The 20,579-nt window shown below is 33.5% G+C and overlaps 1 protein-coding gene across 4 annotated transcripts in view; it reads right to left on the bottom strand.

The window, feature by feature from the left end:
• Positions 1-20,275, bottom strand: part of LOC147072304 (C-Maf-inducing protein-like) — a 232,511-nt gene extending 212,236 nt beyond the window's left edge. Inside the window, exons 1-3 of one of the 4 annotated variants that reach the window (XM_085946287.1) lie at positions 19,942-20,275; positions 16,955-17,777; positions 4,045-4,242 (exon numbers count right to left, since the gene is read on the bottom strand). In XM_085946287.1, the coding sequence (XP_085802413.1) occupies positions 4,045-4,242; positions 16,955-17,515 (759 nt within the window). In that variant the 5' untranslated portion in view covers positions 17,516-17,777; positions 19,942-20,275. The remainder of the gene's footprint in view (positions 1-4,044; positions 4,243-16,954; positions 17,778-19,941) is intronic. The other 3 variants (XM_085946284.1, XM_085946285.1, XM_085946286.1) reach the window with 3 other exon arrangements.
• Between the last annotated feature and the right edge of the window lie 304 nt (positions 20,276-20,579).

Genomic DNA, 20,579 nt, shown 5'->3' with positions numbered 1-20,579 from the left:
CCTTCAATATATTTGCATTTTGGCAGCATAAAACTTATACATTAAATTTATTATACAATATAGTAGTAAGTATTGTCAAAATAACATTAATTTCAATTTAGAAAAACATAAATGTGTATGCTTTCTTAATACAGAAAATACCAGTATCTATATTGGATTTTTGAAACCGATATTTCGGTATCGATAATTGAATACCGGTTTTGAACTACCGATATTGCAATGCCTAGAAATGTCATATTTTTCGGATGTACGTGTTTGGTTTCTGTTCGTATTAATACTATGAAAAACCTGTATAGTAGAGTTTTAATTAACATTACCAATTTGGGGTGAAGATGCTTCAAATAATGATAAAGTAATTTTTATTGTGGCTACAGTCAATATTCCTGAAAACCATGTAGTGATTGATATTTATATAACACTATCATTGCAATATAAATGTACCTAGGTGATATAGATACTGAAAAATATTTAGACAGTATCGGTTTATATTTTTTATGGGAACTGTGAGGGAATCATTAAATAATTACAAGATAAAAAGAGCTTGTTATATACAACGTTTTTAAATTTTCTGTTGAATCATATAAACTTGACTTGACTAGCTTAAAGGATCAAAAAAAATGTACTTGATAGAAATAATACTGAAATGTCATATTGATTTCTATAGTAACGCACGTATATATTAATATTAATAATTTAGTTGCTAGGACCCACTTTGAATTCTTAGCAACCAATAATAGTTTTACTTTTTACGAATTTCTTCCGAAATAACTTTTCATACAAAACAGAATTAACTGAAAATGAAATCAATTCTACTTAAAGATGGCTAAAAGTATTTAAAAAATGCATTGGCATCGTGTTCTGATATATTCTAAAAGTTTCAAATGTCTAGCTAGTCGGGAAGTTAGTTAAAAATCGATTGCAAGATTTGTACCGGACAAACAGCCACCGGACAAATAAGAATACGAGCTACGTATATTATACCTATAATTTGTGTTAAATTTTCTCGCACATTCCAGTATTATTTTTGGAGTATGTACTCGCAAGTTCGTCCATACCATGAAGCTACACCAGGTTACTAATATTAATATCTTCGATTTGGTTTTGTATTAATAATTAATAAGGACAAACGGATTATACCCTTGTGATAATGTAAATTAAAAGAAGTTTCTCACGCGTTTTTTGTGGTTACATGTAAATTGTACGTAAAACATTTCACAGTGGCATACTTCGCCGTGAGCATTTTTATCGGGAAGACATGACCGTATACTATATGGTCTCCAATTTAATTAGATTCAATATGAACATTAATTCAATTTTTATAGCTGATTTTGGCAAAATTCATGAATTCAAGAATAAAAATCTAACCTAACCTAACAAATAATCCAGTATATCCGCTATTTTTTTTTTTTATTTTTTGCTGCTGGCTTCCTGTAAAGTGTTAAGTTTTAATATACGGCCATACATTTTCGATACAGCATTTCACGATGAAGTGTGATACGGCGAACTGCATACGTAAAAGTTTCCGCATGCGGTTTTTTGTATGCATGCTGTCAATGCAATTCTTTTTAGCATAATAAGCGGTTTTCTTATTAGGTACCTACTTCTTCGTGGGTTCATTTAAAATCTATATACTAGCAAGTAGTATTAATTTTCATGGTCCCAACACTAGTTATCACACGTACGATACTACACCGTCATGTTATATAATGTTCTTAAATTTATAATTATTTTTATTAATTGACTTTTTCTGTTGCGTAAGCAATAATTTACTATCACTGTATTTTTATATCATTGTTTCATAAATAGTATTGCTAAATTTTTGTCCATTAGTTTTGTTCGTAATTATTGCGTACCTACTATTTAGTTTAAATGTCAATAATTATAGCGCATTGGTTAATAATAGTTTTATCATAATACGATTTTTTCTGTATACAGCGGTCAATTAAGGCTTCCTCAGTTCAGGCATGGTCTAAAAAGATCATGGCTAGGCGATGCGCAGATTGTGCAAATGACACGTGCCGAACGAAATATAATTTGTCATATAAATCCAACATGCGTAAATTTAATGTTCTGTTTATTGTTCTATTAGTAACAATAATAATATATTCATTGACATATTTTCTTTTTCAAGTAAATGGGTAACGTTTTTTAGTCATCTTTACACGATTTAAGAATTAATACCCCCATCGCCATCACAGCTCGACGTTCGCTCTCCGATTGCCAGCGAGTCCAAAATTTCGTCGCACCTATAGTTGAAAATTATTTGCCGTTTCACTGAAGTACCGTCCTAATGAATACTTTACCTCGAATAGAAACCTATGAAGTTGAAATCAAATCAAAACGTTGAATGAATATTTTTTTAGTCGGTAAATAAATTACTCTGCCCACAGTTTTGATTATAAAAAAATAGCTAAAAATATGGAAGATAATTACTTTCGGTGAAAAGATTTAAATTAAAATTTGTATTCGTCTCTGAAGGGCTTTCTTTAGTCTAAATTAAAATTCTTTGAATTGATTCTCGTGCCCATAGCAGAGCAATTTACCAAAAAGGCGTAGGTATATATTATGTGTGATAGCGTTTGCATACCTACTACACATTATGTAGAGATATTCGTTTACTGAGATATAAATAGGCCACCCCGTGATGGAAATTTAATATAAACATTTAAGCGCAATCACACCACCATAAATCATCAATTGTGTACAAAAATATAAGCATGTTGAGGCATAGATAGTATTATCATTATTCAATGGCGAAGATTCACTACTGGCGATAATTTAACCCTTACCTTGACCCATAAAAATAATTAATTCCCACACAGCAATTTCTACAAATAGCTTGAATATATTCATTATTCTATCTGTAACCCTGCCTAATGAAATTACAACATATGAAACAGCGACACCTATAAATAATAATATTAAATTGTTACATCTGTAATCGTAACTAATATTTGTATGAACATATTATGAGATTGGCGTCGAACTTTGAGGAAATATAAAAGATCAGATTCCAAACAATAATACTCAATATTAAAAAAATAAAAAACATATTTAAATCGAATAATTACTGATAATGAACTGAATAATGAATGCAGATAAAGGAACGGTTCTCAACATCTGAGACGCATTCTGCAGTGTTTTGATAAGTTCATGATAACCTGGAGAGACTGGTGGTTTTGGGTAGCCTCCAGGTAAGGCAAAGCGGAAGAAGAGCGTCAACGCGCTGGACCGACCAAGTGAACGAGCACACTAGGGGCAGCATTCATTCTACCCTGGAAGAAGCAGAGGATCGAGAGGGGTGGAAAGTGTTGGTCGCTCAAATGATGCCATGAGGGAACGACCAACAAGAGACTATAATATATACCTGGGGCCTGATGTTAGAACTTGCGAGTGCCAGCTGCCCGGTCGACATGACGTCATATGACATCATTGTGACGTACTACCGGAGTAATAATAGCGCTCGAGAATATAACGCTACTCCGACAGCGGCGCTATTCATTGTCACCATACACATATAGGTGTTTCATCGTAATATTATCTACAGTGGGCACTGCGGGCGGGCGGCATGCTTCGAGCGTGTATTGGCTGACGTCACAATTACGTCATGTCGTCTGGTGCCACACGAGTCGATAGTTAGGAAATCGCGGTGCTGAGCAGGTAGAAACGACAGATAGGTATATTACAATACTGATCACTTTTCGTGTGTTTGTGTGTTGCTATTTTTTTCAGTCCAATTGGTAGTCTTTGCTAATATCAAGGTAATTACGATTTAACTATAATTATAGAAATATTGTAGATACATATTACTTATTAATACATATAACAGTACCTAATTGAACGTGAACGAATCACAAATCGAATATAAATAAGTTTTACATGTGGAAAATATCAAGTAGGTACCTACCTAATACCTAAATGAATATTTTATATATATCATGAATAAAATTACGAATCTCTTGAAAAGAATAGCCTACTAATATCACATTTTATATACAACGTAAGACACAGTTGACATAATCGAAATTTAAAAAAATAACTCACCGTCTTCGAAGTGATGGCTGCATCATCGAGGTATAAGTGGTGGGTCTCCCATCTCCTGAGGAATTTGGAGCTGAGGATCTTGCTGATGACGGTCCGCGTGTGGTTGAGGTGACAAACGTAAATGTCACCTTCGAGGAGTAACTTAAAACGAGGCCCAGGAGCCGGCGATCGGCCACGGCATGGAGACACTTCCGCTACCTGAAGAAAAAAATTATAAGAATAATCAGTCTGATATGTAGATAGTTTTACATCTATACACTGCTATTATTTATTTGTATAAGATTGTTAATTATAAAAACAAAAAAAAATACATATTACCTATTCATAATATTAAATGTTAGCTTTAATCATGTGGTATGATAACTTCTACTTGCATGTTACATTCTCCCAGAAAAAAATTGGATACACCAAAACGCTTTGATATTTGGTTGAGTTATAAACATCTCAAGGATAATTTTTACTTCTTAAAATTTAAAGGAGCCTTTGTGTTTGGCTAGTAAAGCGGACATTACCTAACAACGTGATAAAATACATTTATAAGAAATAATTGACATTTTGATTTAGCAGGATGTATTAGCACTGCGGCGATTAATTGTTACAATAACTGTTTCCATATGAAGCATTTTACTTGTGTACTATGGTTTGGTTTAACCACTGTAATACGATTGAAAATAGGTACGTTAGCCTTTTGTTATACTATGTATAGTATAGATAATATTGAAATAAATAAATACAATTCAAATATAATAAGGAAAAACTTTTTTCTATGAAAAAATACTTCAAAATTGTATTACAGGTAAAACTGTAAGTACCTACGTTTATATCGGGATGTGTGTTTCAGGTCGCTGTTCCTGCATAGCGTGTTTACTAAGCTGCATTTAAAATATAACCTAGGACCTGCATTATTTGGAAAATATACTACCACGTCTATTTATCAAATTACTATGGGAATGATCGGTTACAATTGTAACTTACAATAGGTGTTACCCGGGAAACCACCCCAAGCGTCGGTAATGCCGTAGTCGCAATATGATTACTTGTATAAATAATAAAGGTATATTGTCTTAACCATAATATAGTGAATATATCTGTAGATTTTAATCATACTAATAGACGATCATTTCACACATTAACAACAATAAATAATTGACCATGCATTCTGAATACTTAATAGATTTTTTAAATATAGCACTTCAAATTTGTCGGTATTTTCGACATAGAGAAGAAAGCACTGCAATAATCTGGCCTTTAATCAGGAGGCCCCGGAGCAATCCCGGTGAGGTCACAATATTATATTTATGCGATATATGCGAGTCTGGATATTCGTGAATGTTTGACTTCGATCACTAACTACACTACTGTCATTTTACCTCATAGTATTTTGTGGTAAATGGTTATCAAATGAGTACTATAGATTAACATCATAGCAGCCATGTTTTTTCTGCTTCCCACAAAATTGACATTTATTTTTTGTTCACTATTGTTTGACAAATCATCATGAAAAGATACACAGTTGTGCAGCGTATATCTTCAGCGATGAAGCTCATTTTTGGTTAAATGATTTCGTTAATAAGCACAATTGTCGTATTTGGAGTAATGAAAATCCACATGCTATTCTTAAAACACATTTACATCACAAAAATTAACATTATGGTGCAGTTTTTGGTCTGAAGAATTGGACCTTTTTTTTTTAAACGAAAATGGCAATGCAGTTACTGTCAATGGAGAACGCTACATACACATGATTACTGATTTTTTCTTGCATGAAATGATGATTTTGATCTGGCTGATATGTGGTTCCAACAATATGGTGCAACATGTCATACAGTTTGTCGCACAATCAACTTATTGAGAGAAAAGTTCAGTGACCGTGTAATCTCAATAAATGCTGACGTGAACTGGCCACCAAGATCATGCGATATAATTCCGTCGGACTCTTTCTCTGGGGTTATGTTAAATCATTGGTTTACTCCAATAAACCACAAACACTCAATGACCTTAGAATAAACATTAACACGAAATAAGTGTTGATTTATGCAAGAAAGTGACCAAAAATTAGTGTTCCAGAATTGACTTTTTAAGAAAATCCAGAAGCGGTCATTCATAAAATCATTTTTAAAATGTTAATGCAATGAAATATATATGTACAAATATTAATTTAAACAATGAATATTTTTATCTCTTTTGTCGCGTTTTATGTGGTACGCTAATAATATTTAAATTGTTCTGATATGTTGAACAAAACAGCAAATTTTTCCATTACTAAATTGAATTAGGAAATGCTGCTCTAGATAAAAAAAAAACACTGTAAAAACAATATGTGATTTCTGCGAATCAGACTGATATAATATTTTCATAGTTGCAAACATAAAGTCAAGCCAGTGTTGCCATCTTTTTCTATGTTGATTAGTACAAAGGCCTAAAGGTTAGAGTATTTCTGAAAAATATATAGCACGGACCATTTTTCGTCTTGAATCCTTTAAAATTATAGTATTTTGGTATAATTGGCGTTAAATTATAGTACTTATTTAAAATTTTTCGCGGAATTAAAATCGTCACTGCTCTGGCAGAAGACACTAATTCGAAAAAAATAAATATTGAGTTAGTACCAAAATGTTCCTTATTTCATACTTTACCGTCTGAAAACCTTTTTAATAAATAAACAGTCTTTATTTTAAAGTCATCTTATTTACGATTACTTAATAAACTCACATGATAGACCATTATTTCAAACATTTTAACAACTTCAAAGTCAAATTACTCAAAACTAGTATTCTCCAGTTAGTGTGTTCTGCCAGAACAGTACATGTACTATAATTATAGTACGGTTGGCATCACTGAGTCAAGCATAACAATAACCCCATTTACTAGTTTTTATATATTATGAAAATAAAATGTTTAAAAGCATGTACTTAAGTACTTACTACTTACTAACAAGATACCACGGGTATACTCGATATCAGTAATTGATAAGTGATTTGATAAGAGATAAGTACTCTTTTAATACCATATGAAGTGTTTTTCATTGACAAGGCTTAGAATTTTAAACGTTTGGCAACAGTGTATTTTTGCATGTAACTATATCGTGTGATTCAACTGGATTAAAATACATATCTACCTATTATTACATTGGTATGTTTATGTAGTCACTTCAATGGTGTTGTTGAGTATGAATTATAGGTAGAAACAGAATATGTACCTAGTTACCTAGCATTTAATCCACATATTTTAATAACTATCAGAAACGGTTTTGTCAGTTAACTTGTCTTCCGAACTAAACCGGTCTTGATCGTTATTAAATTATCACTATCTGAAATCAACAATGGAAAAAGTCAAAAACACCAGTTTCGACATAATTGAAGTTTAATGTTTGTTTCATACAAAGCAATTAATCTTTAACTATATGTTTATTTTGTTTTTTTCTGCGACGAATATGATGGTAATATTATTAACAGTCAGTTATTTCAACTATCTCACTGTTGCTTTGAAGTTACATGATATTTTTTAATAAAATCAACACAGTTGTTTTTCTTTTAAATGGCGTACTTTTTTAAAATCTCATTGATTCATTGTGTAGGTATAGTATTCAGCAAACGATTGGGATACTTATCTCAAAATCGGCGATTTTCATTTTAACTCACCGTTGCTTTCAGAAAACGTTATGTGAATGGAGTACCTACTAGATATATTTTTGCTTGGTCCTAAAATCCGATGTCAATCTTGGCCACCTCACGAAGAGACAGTTTTTTTCATACTAGAAATGGATTTTAGTCTCTTTCTCAAAATATTAGCTCCAGGCTTTGGGTGTTATTAGAAGTGATTTCCAACTTTTTCTGAATGGCGAAATCCTTGAATCATTTTATAAAATCTCAACGCATACTTTGCTGGTCCAACAGGAAAAATTACTAAACTCAGACAAAATACCACATAAGAATGTAAAATTATTAATCAACAGATACGTACGTACACAGCGCCTAAAAGATTTTATATTAGTCGCACTGTTTCCTTAATTTTCTGCCTCATTTTTTAACGCATGATCTGACTACCCACATAGGATTTTTTTTTATTAATTATCAGATATGCAACGTAACTTACTATCAACATGTATTATATACACTTAGTTATACACAGTGTTATGATAACATATTTCCATATTGTCTAAAACTAATGAGATTAACGAAAAAGTAATTAACACATAAATTATTCTTTGCTGGACATACAACGTTAAGGCTCTACCTACCAGAGGCACCTAGCGGGAAAATACGAAGCTATACATGAAAATATGAGATTTTTTTTTGATATTTTACAAATTAAACTTTATTAAGTAGGCTTTAGTTTTCTCAAGTGAAATAAGCCAGTTTCTTTATTGTACTTACCAATAATTACTCAAGTCACGAACGCAATGACTTGTTTACACCATACAACCAGTGAACTACCGGTTGTTTAGAATTGGGCACAGTATACACAAAAAGGGAACAATCAAATTGAGGCATTGGAATATTCAATCAAATAATTATACCATTTTGATATCAATATACTTTGTTTAATAAATATGTAGGTACCTACTCATCTGAAAACATTAAAAAGAAATTGTTTTTTTATCTTACGTCAAAGATAAACTTACAATTTAAAAAAAATGTTATAAACAGTGAATTTGTTAAAAAGATCCCATCATATTATACATATTATTTTATGGTCATACTTATTATTAAAAATTAGTTTATTAAGTTTTCTATAATGTCATGAAGAGATTTTTTGACTAAATCATAGTTTTATGTTTATTTTAAGTAGGAACACAACGTATCAACTGACTCTAACCTTACTTATTTGAGGGGAACCAGCAGACTGATAAGATGTAAGAAATTCAGGTGTATAGATATAGCTTAAAACTCTTGAATGCATTTGTGCAAAAAAACTATATTATTCACTGCATATTTGTGTGCAAATGAATGAAATTTTATTTAAAGTTTGCAGTTATCTGTGATAGATAAAGTGTATACTATCAGAGGCACGTTTCCCTAACATGACGCAACCGATTTAAAAATGGGCCTCCTAGAGTGAAAGCCTGCCACTCCTATAAAATTAATAGATATACCTACAAAAGGTTTTGATTAAGTATACCTTCATTATTATAATTCACGTACCGTTCTATTCAATTGTAAATATTAAAAAAAAATTGTTTCAATGCATGGATTTATTTGGAAAATTAAAATTAGATCGGTCAATTTTTATCGTACGATGCACAGAACAGATAATAAATAGAATTCCGATAGGCTATATTCTATACGCTACATTTTGATGCAGGGCTTTGAATGTGTGAGTGTCCTACGAAAATGAAACACGCATTATGCACGTACAATAGTGTGTGTAATAAGTACACCAATATTAAATGAGCGTCAATGCATAAACCGAGAGCAGTTATCAGTATTAGACGTATGCCGTATTCTTGACACGTGTTTAAGTTTATCCCGGTTTCTTCCTTACCCGAGATCGGCTACCAGCTATTCCTTACCCGTTAGGTATTTCAGTTTCCATTATTTCTGAGTTCCTTAGTAGGAGGCCTCTAAATCAGTCAGTGCGTCGGGCCTCTACGTCACTAAACGCGCCACTGGTTACTATTCCGATCTATCAAATCTAATGTTATTAAGTATTCTAAAACAACAGTGGCACCTATAAATAAAAACTATAACTATTTTGTCAGCAAAATTTGTCACTTGGGAAGAACTGCATCTGTAGGTAACATTTCATTCACAATACAAATATAATTAGTTTTAAAGTTTGTTGTCGAAAGACAACGGCAAGCATTTAAGGGTGTAACATTTGACCGCTCTGATATTGATTGAGTATAATATACATACGTGATATTCTGTGTCGGACGTTTTCATTAACTTCGATTGCATTTGAAATGTCAATATTATTGCGCGGTGTTAATTTCCTGCGAGCCATGTAGACCGATGACTTGCGGTTATCGCCACAACTTCATAGGAAAGTTCCTTTAGTTAAATAAATACATAAAGAATGTAATAGCACATACAGAGTAATTAGTTTTGTCGAACAAATGGATTTGGCATGGAAAAGGATCGAGAAGTTTTTGAACTTTGCACTTTTTTGCACCTTTTACTACACTGTTACGATTCTTTCCCTGATTCCCTCGCATAAAATTAGATCAAATAATATACACTTGTAATTTATTAATATATATAGTAATAAGAAAATAAATAATAAATGTAAAAAAAATATTTTTAGAATTTTCATTTTCATCCTGAGTCGCATTGCATAGTTATGAAGCATATACTTCTACCTCGGCCACATTATGAGAGACCTATTGTGCACCGTTCCCGGATCTAAAGAATGAATACGCAGCAGAGGAATTCATCATTTTTATTTAAGTATAAATCAATTCGAGCTTTTAGGTATTGTGAGCATATCAAAGCTCAATTCGATACACATAAAAATAATTACAAGATAAAAATAACTTTTTATATACAACGTTTTTAAATTTTTTGTTGAATCATTTATAAACTTAACTTGACTAGCTTAAAGGCTTAAACGATCAAAAAAATGTATTGATTGAAATACTGAATAAATATACTGAAATGTCATTTTCACACTTCATGTTGATTTCCATAGTAACGCACGTAAGTATATATTAATAATTTAGTTGCTAGGACCCACTTAGCAACCAATAATAGTTTTAGGTACTTTTTACGGATTTCTTCCGAAATAACTTTAAAAAATCAAAAATAGTTGTGTTGTGACATACCTTTTATAATTTTGACATTATTAATTTGCAATTTTGTGATGTGTGTTTATCTCACTTGCCTTGTCGATTCGTCACGCCGGGCCCCCCTTAAGCCCGGGCACCCAGACTAGAGCCCTGTCAGCCCCCTTTGTGGGGGCCATGCTACATATATTTCTCACCTTATTATGTTAACCAAAAGGGGTATTTGTATACTTAAAACGATATTCAGGTACTACTATTGTATGAAAATTAAAGACCTTCCTTGAACCTTTTGACAATAGACATTACAAAAAAAAATCATTGAAAATTTTAAAACAAATGAAAAATTACATAAACTACGCAATTCTAAGCGAAACCATTGTGAAACAAATTGCATGGAATCGTGAGTAAATTTTAAACATATTCACGATACTATTAATACGATTTCTATAATACTATTTGACGGTAAGATATAATATGAATATCTATATAGGAGGTCACAGAAAAAAACTCGTAAAAAACATCCCGCCCACGAAATCATTCAGGAGCAACTCAGAGGTTCGAAGATACATAGTTGGAATAACGATAGTATTTGTCGTGGATGTTCATGTTCGGAACACTCGCGGCGTGTTTAAATACAACTTCTGGTATCATTTTTCCCTGCTCTCACGTGGTATAGTTTATAATCCCTATATTCTAGAAAGTTTGAATTTTTATGCACCCGTCAATTACGTACCTATTTTGGGTGAAAGCTATTTCCTCATGCCAGGCTCATCAGGCAGCAATAGCGAGGGCTATGCGGCTGGTCAATGCACTCCCTAGAGATGTAGACATTTTTATGGATGCATTATGCATTCTGTTTTTAAAATTCTAATTTTTTGTTTTTTTTCGTTCCCTTGTTTTTTCTTTAATTTATTTACTTATACTTTTATTCTAAATGTCATGTTGTGAACGTCCTGGATTGATAATTTGTTATGTACTCAACGTGTCTTTTTTAAAATAAATAACAGTAAGAATGTATATATGTATTTATTACAGAGGTTGGAGCGGATCCTTTTATCCACTCTCCGGCTCTACTCCGGGACCTAATACTAGCTCCAACTCTGCTCCGCTCCGCATAAAACGTTTTAATATGTGTTATGTACTTAAAATAGGTGCTTTTAAATAAGGTTTATTATTCGTCCTTTTCGTTATTAATTCTATTAAACAAGATTCCGACAGCAATTCGTCTTTCATTATCTGCGTCTTCTGTCAAAAAAGTGAGGTTATTTATCACTAGGCAGTGTTGCCGTATTTCAAATAATTCCAGTGTTGTAGTGTCAAATATAATATTTTAATTGGATTTTAGGACGAAAATTTAATAATAATAAAAAAACATTCGGAACAGTGGAGCTCTACAAACTTTCGGTGCTCCGGCTCTGGTACTGCTACTGGTAAAACCCCATTGTTCCAATGCTCCGTGCTCGTGCTCCGAACTCCGCTCCAACGCTCTGATTTATTACATTAATAGTAATATGCAAGGGATTTTTATTTCAGCACGGTCTAATCGCTCTGTCTCGAATCAAATAAATCTCACAACACGTGTTCTAAGTTTGGTTTAATCGAATCTGGCCTGAATGACGCTTGTTTCAGTTTCGCTTACATAATACAGTAATTGTACAAAAGCTCTATCTCAATAGAAGAAGGTTTTTCTTCAACATCTTTGTCATATATATTTCATATTTCCATAAAAAGAGTAGGTAAATAATCGTACTTGAGTATATTGTATAAGTAACGACCAAAGAACGTTCATAAAAAAACCCTTATCCATTATTAGGTGAATCACTTCCCCATACTTCCGGCCCAACCTTGTAGGTACAATTTCTCTTGTCTGTACATAAATTCAAATGATTTATAAAATGTTCTATACGGACTTCTTACGCGACTTTGAGGCTTTCCACATCCAGAATCTGTCTCCGGATTCTCAATGAACGAACAAGTTAATTTTCCGATTCGTCATAATATAAATACTTACCGTTCAACAGAATCAAACGTCCCTGGAACATTTTATAAGTCCTACATACTACATAGTTCATTACCAAAATCATTAGCATTTTTTTTTATTAATCTGCAAGCATAATCAAATAACTTTTTATCTAGGTGGGTACAGTCACAATCAAATCAATTGCGGTACGGGGGTGTTTTAGTAGTTTATTTATAAAACAGATTCTCAACCCTTAAATCGCGAGGTGATTTTTAGGTCACCACCAATAACAATTCCTAAATTCTGATGAAAAGAAAGATATTTATCAAAACTTTCCTTGAAAATTTGTTCCACAAATAGTAATAATAATCAATTAAAAATATGTGAACGAGTGATCGTTTAATTTTCAATTATAGTGTGTTAAAGGTTACCTACTTTTAATCTTTTATGCTTCCTTGTGCATCGGTTTCTTCTGCGGTCTTTCCACGTCATACCCGCCCTTACCTACTGTATCATCAAAATCTTTCGATTATGCTTCCTTAAAATACGTGGCATCTACACATTTGCCACTATTAGAGGGATAACAAAAACTAGTGGAGGCTGGCGCGCAGACAATAGGCCCTAGGCGAAGGGTGGAGGTAGGCTGTTAAGATACGATACAACACACTAAACTTTGTTAGTCATACGTTTTTGTTTTCATTAAACTAAGACAATATTTTGTAGATAGTGTTAGTTAGTTTTTAAAAATCAATTAAATCTTGTCTATACCAAACCATACCTAATAGATTAGGGTGATCGTGCTATGGGGGATCCGATAAAAACAGTGCACACTTTTCAGTCATATTGTTTTCGTTGAATTAAGAATAGAAATTACAGATGGTGTTGGTTAGTTTTTTTTTAAATTCATATAGCCATGCCAAAACCAAACCATAAGAGATAAAAAATAGTCTTTTATCTATATAAATAACTATTTCTTGACCATTTTCTACTAATGGCTTGGTCTATGCAGGTTGTAATTAATTTTAAATCTAATTTCAATTCAATTTAAAAACTAATCAATACTATCTACATATTGTAGTCTTAGTTCAATGAAAACAAATATGTATGACTGACAAAGTTTAATGGCGTGTACTATTTATGTTGGATCTTAACAGCCTACCACCACCCTTCGCCAGTAGACTTAATAGGGTCATCGGAGGAATAGTAGTTTTTCTTCTTCACCGGGACGCCATGAGTAAGGGCTTGCGCAGACAGAGCGCGGTCAGGCGGTCTGCGTTCCGCGTTCGGAGTTCGGCGTTCTTTGTACTGTATGGACTTCATACTGTATGGGTACACAGCCGGCGGTCAGACCGCGCCGGTCAATTGGTACGCTAGAGTTCTGGAGTTCTATGCCCGGAATTACAAAGAACGCCGTACCTCCCGTCCGGACCCGTCATAGGAATTTGAGCAGTCACACAACATAGAGCGAAACCACACGGGGGAGTGAGTACGCAACAGCGGTGCTTTCTCACTTCCACTCGCAGTCGGAATATAGCAGTCTCGCATTATGCAGCGCTTGTGTCAGTACAACGTTTGTAAACAAATGGAACGCTTATTGTTGACCGCCACCTGTCTGCTGTCCCTGAACGTTAGCGGTCAACGGTCGTTTGAACGCAGAACTCCGACCGCTCTCTGTCTGCGCAAGCCCTACGGATCGCGGTCAGGATAATTCAGGCCGTCGAGCAGCGTTAGCAGCATAGTACCCAAGTAGGTTTACATCCTTAAAATATATTGAACTGTGGTTTCAACCAGGCGCAATATAACCATCAATATACGCAGTGTTGCCAACTGTCGTTGACAAAAACATGCCAGACGAGGTATGAAAACAAGCTATTTGGCAGGAAAAAACGGTAGATTTAGTGAAAATAAATTTTCAAGTAAATTTACTTCATCTATCAAGAACGAAGCAAAAATCGATACGTGTAAAACCTTTTAGCGTATTTTCCACATTTTAACAGAAATATATTTCAAAATTGACAACAAATATCTATATAGTGTCAATGACGTTCAAGTTTCGTTTCATATTTGAAGACGAGAGCTTCTTTCTTGTAGGATAGACATAGAGAATTAAAGAACATATATTTTAGATGAAAAATAATGTTAAATTATTATTTTATATACGCGGACATTCGAATTAATATACGAAAACATTAAAGAATGCATGAAATTGTACGAACATGTTTTATTTCACACTAAAATAGGTACCAACCTACCTGCGTTAAGTATTTGATAATAAATCTGAAAATAAATAAACTAAATATCTAGCGTTTTTTCAACACATTTAAAGCTGTTGGAGGTATCTAAAAACGCTAGTAAAAACGCCACAAGCCATATAATATAGAGTCGTATTTTCTTTTGCTTGTCTCGTCAAGTAAGCTGCCTATACATGAAAATAAATGTCGCATATGTTGTTATTTTATTCATTGTTTATTAACATAGAATAAAATATCGCAAGCTTGCAGCAACTCGTAAAATGAACAATGATTTGCAGCCAATAGTTAGGTATAAGATGCGGTTGACTTGTGCGGTACTTATTTCGGGTCGCCGCATGACGTCGTAAATTATATTTAATTAAAGTTAAGTCTGAATAGGCAATAATCACTATACAATTAAAATGTGTAGTCGTAGACGAAAATAGTTTTAAACGATAAGGATTGGTGAGTGAAAAAAAGAATGCTTTGCAAAGACAATAGTTACAAGCTGTGGTTGACTTCACCGTGATATACATTCTCAAAATACCTACTGAGTAGTAGATAAGACACCATTTTTAAATAGCATCAAAACTGTCATTTGCGTAAGATACTAGATGAAGCATTGTCAATTTATTCATTGCCACTATCAATGACGTAAATGTATAAAATGTGATGATAAATTAATTGCTAACCTTTCGTAAGATTATATTTATTATGAATAATGAAATTGAAATTCATCTGACTTCTACATCCATAGGTACTATATAACATTATAACACAAAGTTTTTCCAGGATTCAAAGGATACGAAACGGAAGGTTCTTTATCGCTGATTTTTTTACTGCCGATTCCTTGGCTAAAATTAGTATTTTCTGTAATGTCCCCATACATTATAAAAAAATGAATTTACGAACGTACTTCATTTTACATTCCGTTAATAATCGGTAACCATTGTAACGAAATAATAAAATTGTATGAAAACATTATTTCGACGTCAAAAGTATCTCGATTTGAATTCAGAATTCACCGACAGTAACTGCAATTTTACAATCAAGTAATAATGGATGACGATATTCTCAAAATTTCAGGAATCTACCTAATACGCAGAACAAAATCCCTATATTTTAATGGCGTGTACAGCTTCGTCAAAAAATGTTATTAATCTCACAATAGAGACGGGTATCTTTCTGGAAAAGTGGAAGATGTCAAAGGTTCCAATTCATAAGAGTGGTAAGTATCAACAGAGTCATCAGGAGTTGACTAGAGACTGGTACTTAGTTGTTATCTCTGTACCAGCAAAAGTTCTTGACATACCTATCTGTTTTTTTTTTTTTAATTTTAGTCATTTACAACGAATGACCAGCATGGATTCAGACTATTTAGAGCAAGCCGATCAACGGAATCTCACCTGTTAGTGTTTATCAAGATTGTGTTTGATCACATAATTCCATTGACTCCGAGCTATCTGCCTATATGTAGCTTCAAGCAAATTCAATTCCTTGTCTTCGCCATGACAATAAGCAATGAGGTCAATCGCTCAGTGTGACAAGAAATTAATTCTCTGATAAATTCTTCTTCCACGGTCAATTTTAACATGGTAATATCCATCAATCAACCAAAATTTGAAAAAATGTCTCTACTACAATATTTATTTTATCGATATGCAATGATATAATTTGTGTATTTCTTTATGATATTATCTGTTTAAGCAAATATTCTGCTCGCAGGCCCTAGTATTGGCTCAAGAGAGTCTCAACCTAACTTCTTTTTTCTGCAAATCGACTGGATTCCGGCGCAGGACGCCGATCAGGACGCGTCCTAGAAAGCCGCTAAATACCATAATAATACAGTATGCCGGCATGGTCTGGAAAGATGCAAGAAGAGGTGCCGCGAAGTGTAATTATTAAGGATCCTTTGTATGAAAAGTTTAAGGAGATGTCTGACTTTTCAATTAGTAAATAGATTATAAGAGTTTAAATTTAAATACTCTTGCTTACCAAATTTGCGATATCTGCGGTGCTCGCTGCCGACTCCACGCTACTCTGCCGCGACGACAAATCATTCGACGATGACAAACTTCCAAGTCTGTCGGCCAAGTCAGCAGTGGAGGATGGAAACCCTCCCGAGGACCTCTCCCCGAGAAGATTATCTATGATGCGAGGACTGGCGGCCTCCGAGGCGCATCTGCTGTTACTAGCGGAACCACACTCATTGTTCAAACCGACCGAAGGACAATCGGGAGTCAACCCCCAGATAAACCGGCACCTATCAGGATCCGAGAAAGCTTCACTTTGACTAGCGCAATCTTCCGTACTGTCACTATCTTGCTTATCGCTGTCGATAAAGCGAATATTTTCAATGTTTGCCAGACTGAATTCCTTCGGGATGTCTATCTCGTATTTTCCATCGCTGCTTATGTCCGAGATGACGTCTTCTCCGTTGTTAGTCAAGGAGGCGGCGGGGCACGTCGAGACCGGGCTCGGCGCACGCTGCTTCGTGACGTGCATCGTTGGTGCTGGCTGTCGGTCTGCTGGTGCTCCCCAGCCGAAGCAGAACATGTCCTCAAAGGCTGAGCAGCAGCTCTCGAACCGTCATAAGACGAAGCGCGCCTTCAGCGGCATCTAGGCGGCGGTTCGGAACGCGAGGAATGAATGAAAGTAAATCATGACAATAAACTAGCAAAAGTTTAACTATGGTGTTTTTTCACTCGAGATTATTTAATACTACACTTTGATACATTGTGAATTTATCGTCTTTTTTAATTCGGTAAATATGTAGGTAGCTATGTATATATTTTTAATGTTTTAGGTACCTATATATCTGTAATATTAAATTCACTGCATGTATTACAATTACACATTCAGTCACAGAACGACATTTTTATTTGATATAAAATACAATCTACAATACTATGTAGGATGTACGACCTAATTATTGCCAATATTATCCAACTTGCATTAGTAGAATAATGTTAATAACCATCGTTACTAACTTAAGTTAATTATAAGCCATTATCTCCTAACCATAAGCTATAAAAGCTTAAAAAACTATCATGTGCACAAAACCTCATTTTCTGAGCTAGAATATTGTCAGCATTTTGGATATAGGTTTGTTTCGCGGCGTATAGGCGTGTTTGTTTATCTAATAATAATTTAAAGACGTGTTTTGACATAATTCTTTCTCAAAATCAATTATATACTTCGCACTAATAAAATTATTATTTATATTACCTAGTATGTTGAAAATATGTTGATGAAACAATATTATTTTATTGTTATTTACATTTAGTTTTACAGATTTAAGTAGTTATACCTATCTATTTAAGTACATATTTTGGGATTTATATTTGGTTTGCCACGAAACAAATTCCTCTTCCTCAGTGTGTTATCAAGTACAATTGTCTGGAATACACTGATCTAGGCCTAGGAGCAGCCTACATAATAATTATAATAAACACACTGCTTTGAAAGAAAACCCCGGAAACTGAAATCCGTTACAGTGACATACCGATCTATTCTGCCTTTCTAATGAAGAAGGCAGTAACTGACTCTCACACACTTTCGAGATAAATGACATAATGTGTTTTTTCTCAAACTTTAGTACTGTGAATTAATAAAAAACGGTGGTAATTTTAATTAGTAGGATGTTAAAATACAAACAAAGTAATAATAAACATGCAGTAACTGCAATGAATAGGTGCAATTACTGCCTTTTTGCTAAAATAAATGTATTATTTTAGAAGATGTCTATTTTTTCACTAAGGATTTTAACGGTATTTTAGTGATAATACTGATTTTACAGTGAACAGAATATATTATAGCTTTTGAAATTACCTAACGGATGGCATTCATAACTCAATTTCACAAATTTTGCGAGTTACTGCCTTCTTCCTTGGGAGGGCAGTATTGGTATTGACATCTATGTCACGGAAAGTAGAGGATTTAGAGATGTAGTTGTATAGATGTATCCTCAAAATATCTTGGACTGACAGGGTAACAAACGTGGACGTCCTCAAAGAATGGGAATGGACCCAGAGAGGACCCAGAAAACCACAATACATCGGGAACATTAATTATAAGAGGACAAAAGTACAGCATTCTCTAACTCGTCATCCAAGGAAAGATCAAGAGTAAATAGCAGAGGACGACACCACATTTCGTAACTTCATTGATTGGTACGAGTGCAGCTCCATTTCACTGTTCCAGGTAGCGGATGACAGAGGAAGACCGCCTTGATGGTGGCCGACCTCAGAGAGGGTATGGAACGAGAAGAAGAAGAAATTATATAATTATCATAGCAAAATATAATAATCTGTAGCTACATGTCATGGTAAGTACTTAGCAACATCGTGATAATAATGATAAGTAAAAATAAAAAATAATTCTTTAATAAATATAGCAGGGGTGGGTGGAGATAATAATTGTGTTTGTAGGGGACTTTCATGCTCCGATACCTATATATAGAATTAATAGAGGTAAGTAACCTATCTAATCAATAATAAAACACTCAAGATAACATTTTTATTATTACGTATTATTTATTATTGAATAAGCACGCTAAATAATATGGAATTATTATCTAGAATCTAGATTCTAGATATTGTTCTGAACCTAATATTTTTCATTCTCTCTTACCCATTAAAAATATATATTATAAGGTATTTATTCAATATTTAAAAAAGAGATTGATTGGTTTTTAATTGATTGGCATGAATATTTGTAAATACCTACACCAAATGGGTAATCAATTAATAGGTGAGATATTATTTAATGTAGTTAGACAAGTATACAAATATGAAATTACTAACTATACTAAAAACAGTGGTAAAATTAATTTGCGTGAATATTATACATAATGTATGTATATTTTTATATTCTAATTTACATTAATTACATAGGTAGTGTGTCCCAAATTATCTATTTGTTATCTGAAAAGAAATTATAGCATGACATGTGATTAATAATGATATTATTATCATCTAAACCTGAAATACCTTTCCAAACCGCGCGAACTAATAGACAAAGATTAAAATAAGACACTCCACTGTAATTATTGGAATCATCCAATATTATAAACCAATGCAACGAAAAACTGCAATAAATGGCAAAACTTTTCACGTAAGCAGCAATTTATGAATTTGCTTTGACGAATTTCCACTGTTAACAACCGTTTAAAATAGATTCATTTCCTTCGATAAGATCGCTTTTAATTACACTTTATGCATGCACTTCAAGCCTACAAAACACTAGCCAACCGATAGCACATAACACTGTTCTGACAGTTCTACAATCTTATTCTTGACAGCTCTTCTATTGAATAACATTGGATACCGACACCAGCGCTATCTGTATTGAAAACAAAATTTGTGTTACAGCATTTTGGTATGTCAGCGCCATCTATGAATTGATATAAAGCCAACGTATAGAAATCTACTTTATGGGGTTTAAGTATTTGCTAACGAAATTTTCCGGATATTTCGCTAAAGAGTTTTCATCATAATTACGTCTATTGACTACTCCGTACTTACCGTTTTTCTAGATTGCATATAAGAATACATCTTACAACTTGGACGCACACCCGGTCTTTTTATATTGTTGGTTATGCTTTGTGGACAGTTTGATT

Source organism: Rhyacophila brunnea, unplaced genomic scaffold, assembly GCF_057557595.1.
Source record: "Rhyacophila brunnea isolate RB1 unplaced genomic scaffold, BYU_Rbru_1.0 scaffold_2, whole genome shotgun sequence".
In the NCBI taxonomy this organism is placed as follows: Eukaryota; Metazoa; Arthropoda; class Insecta; order Trichoptera; family Rhyacophilidae; genus Rhyacophila; species Rhyacophila brunnea.
The sequence above is the reverse complement of the archived record's forward strand: the minus strand, read 5'-3'. Positions and strand labels throughout refer to the sequence as shown.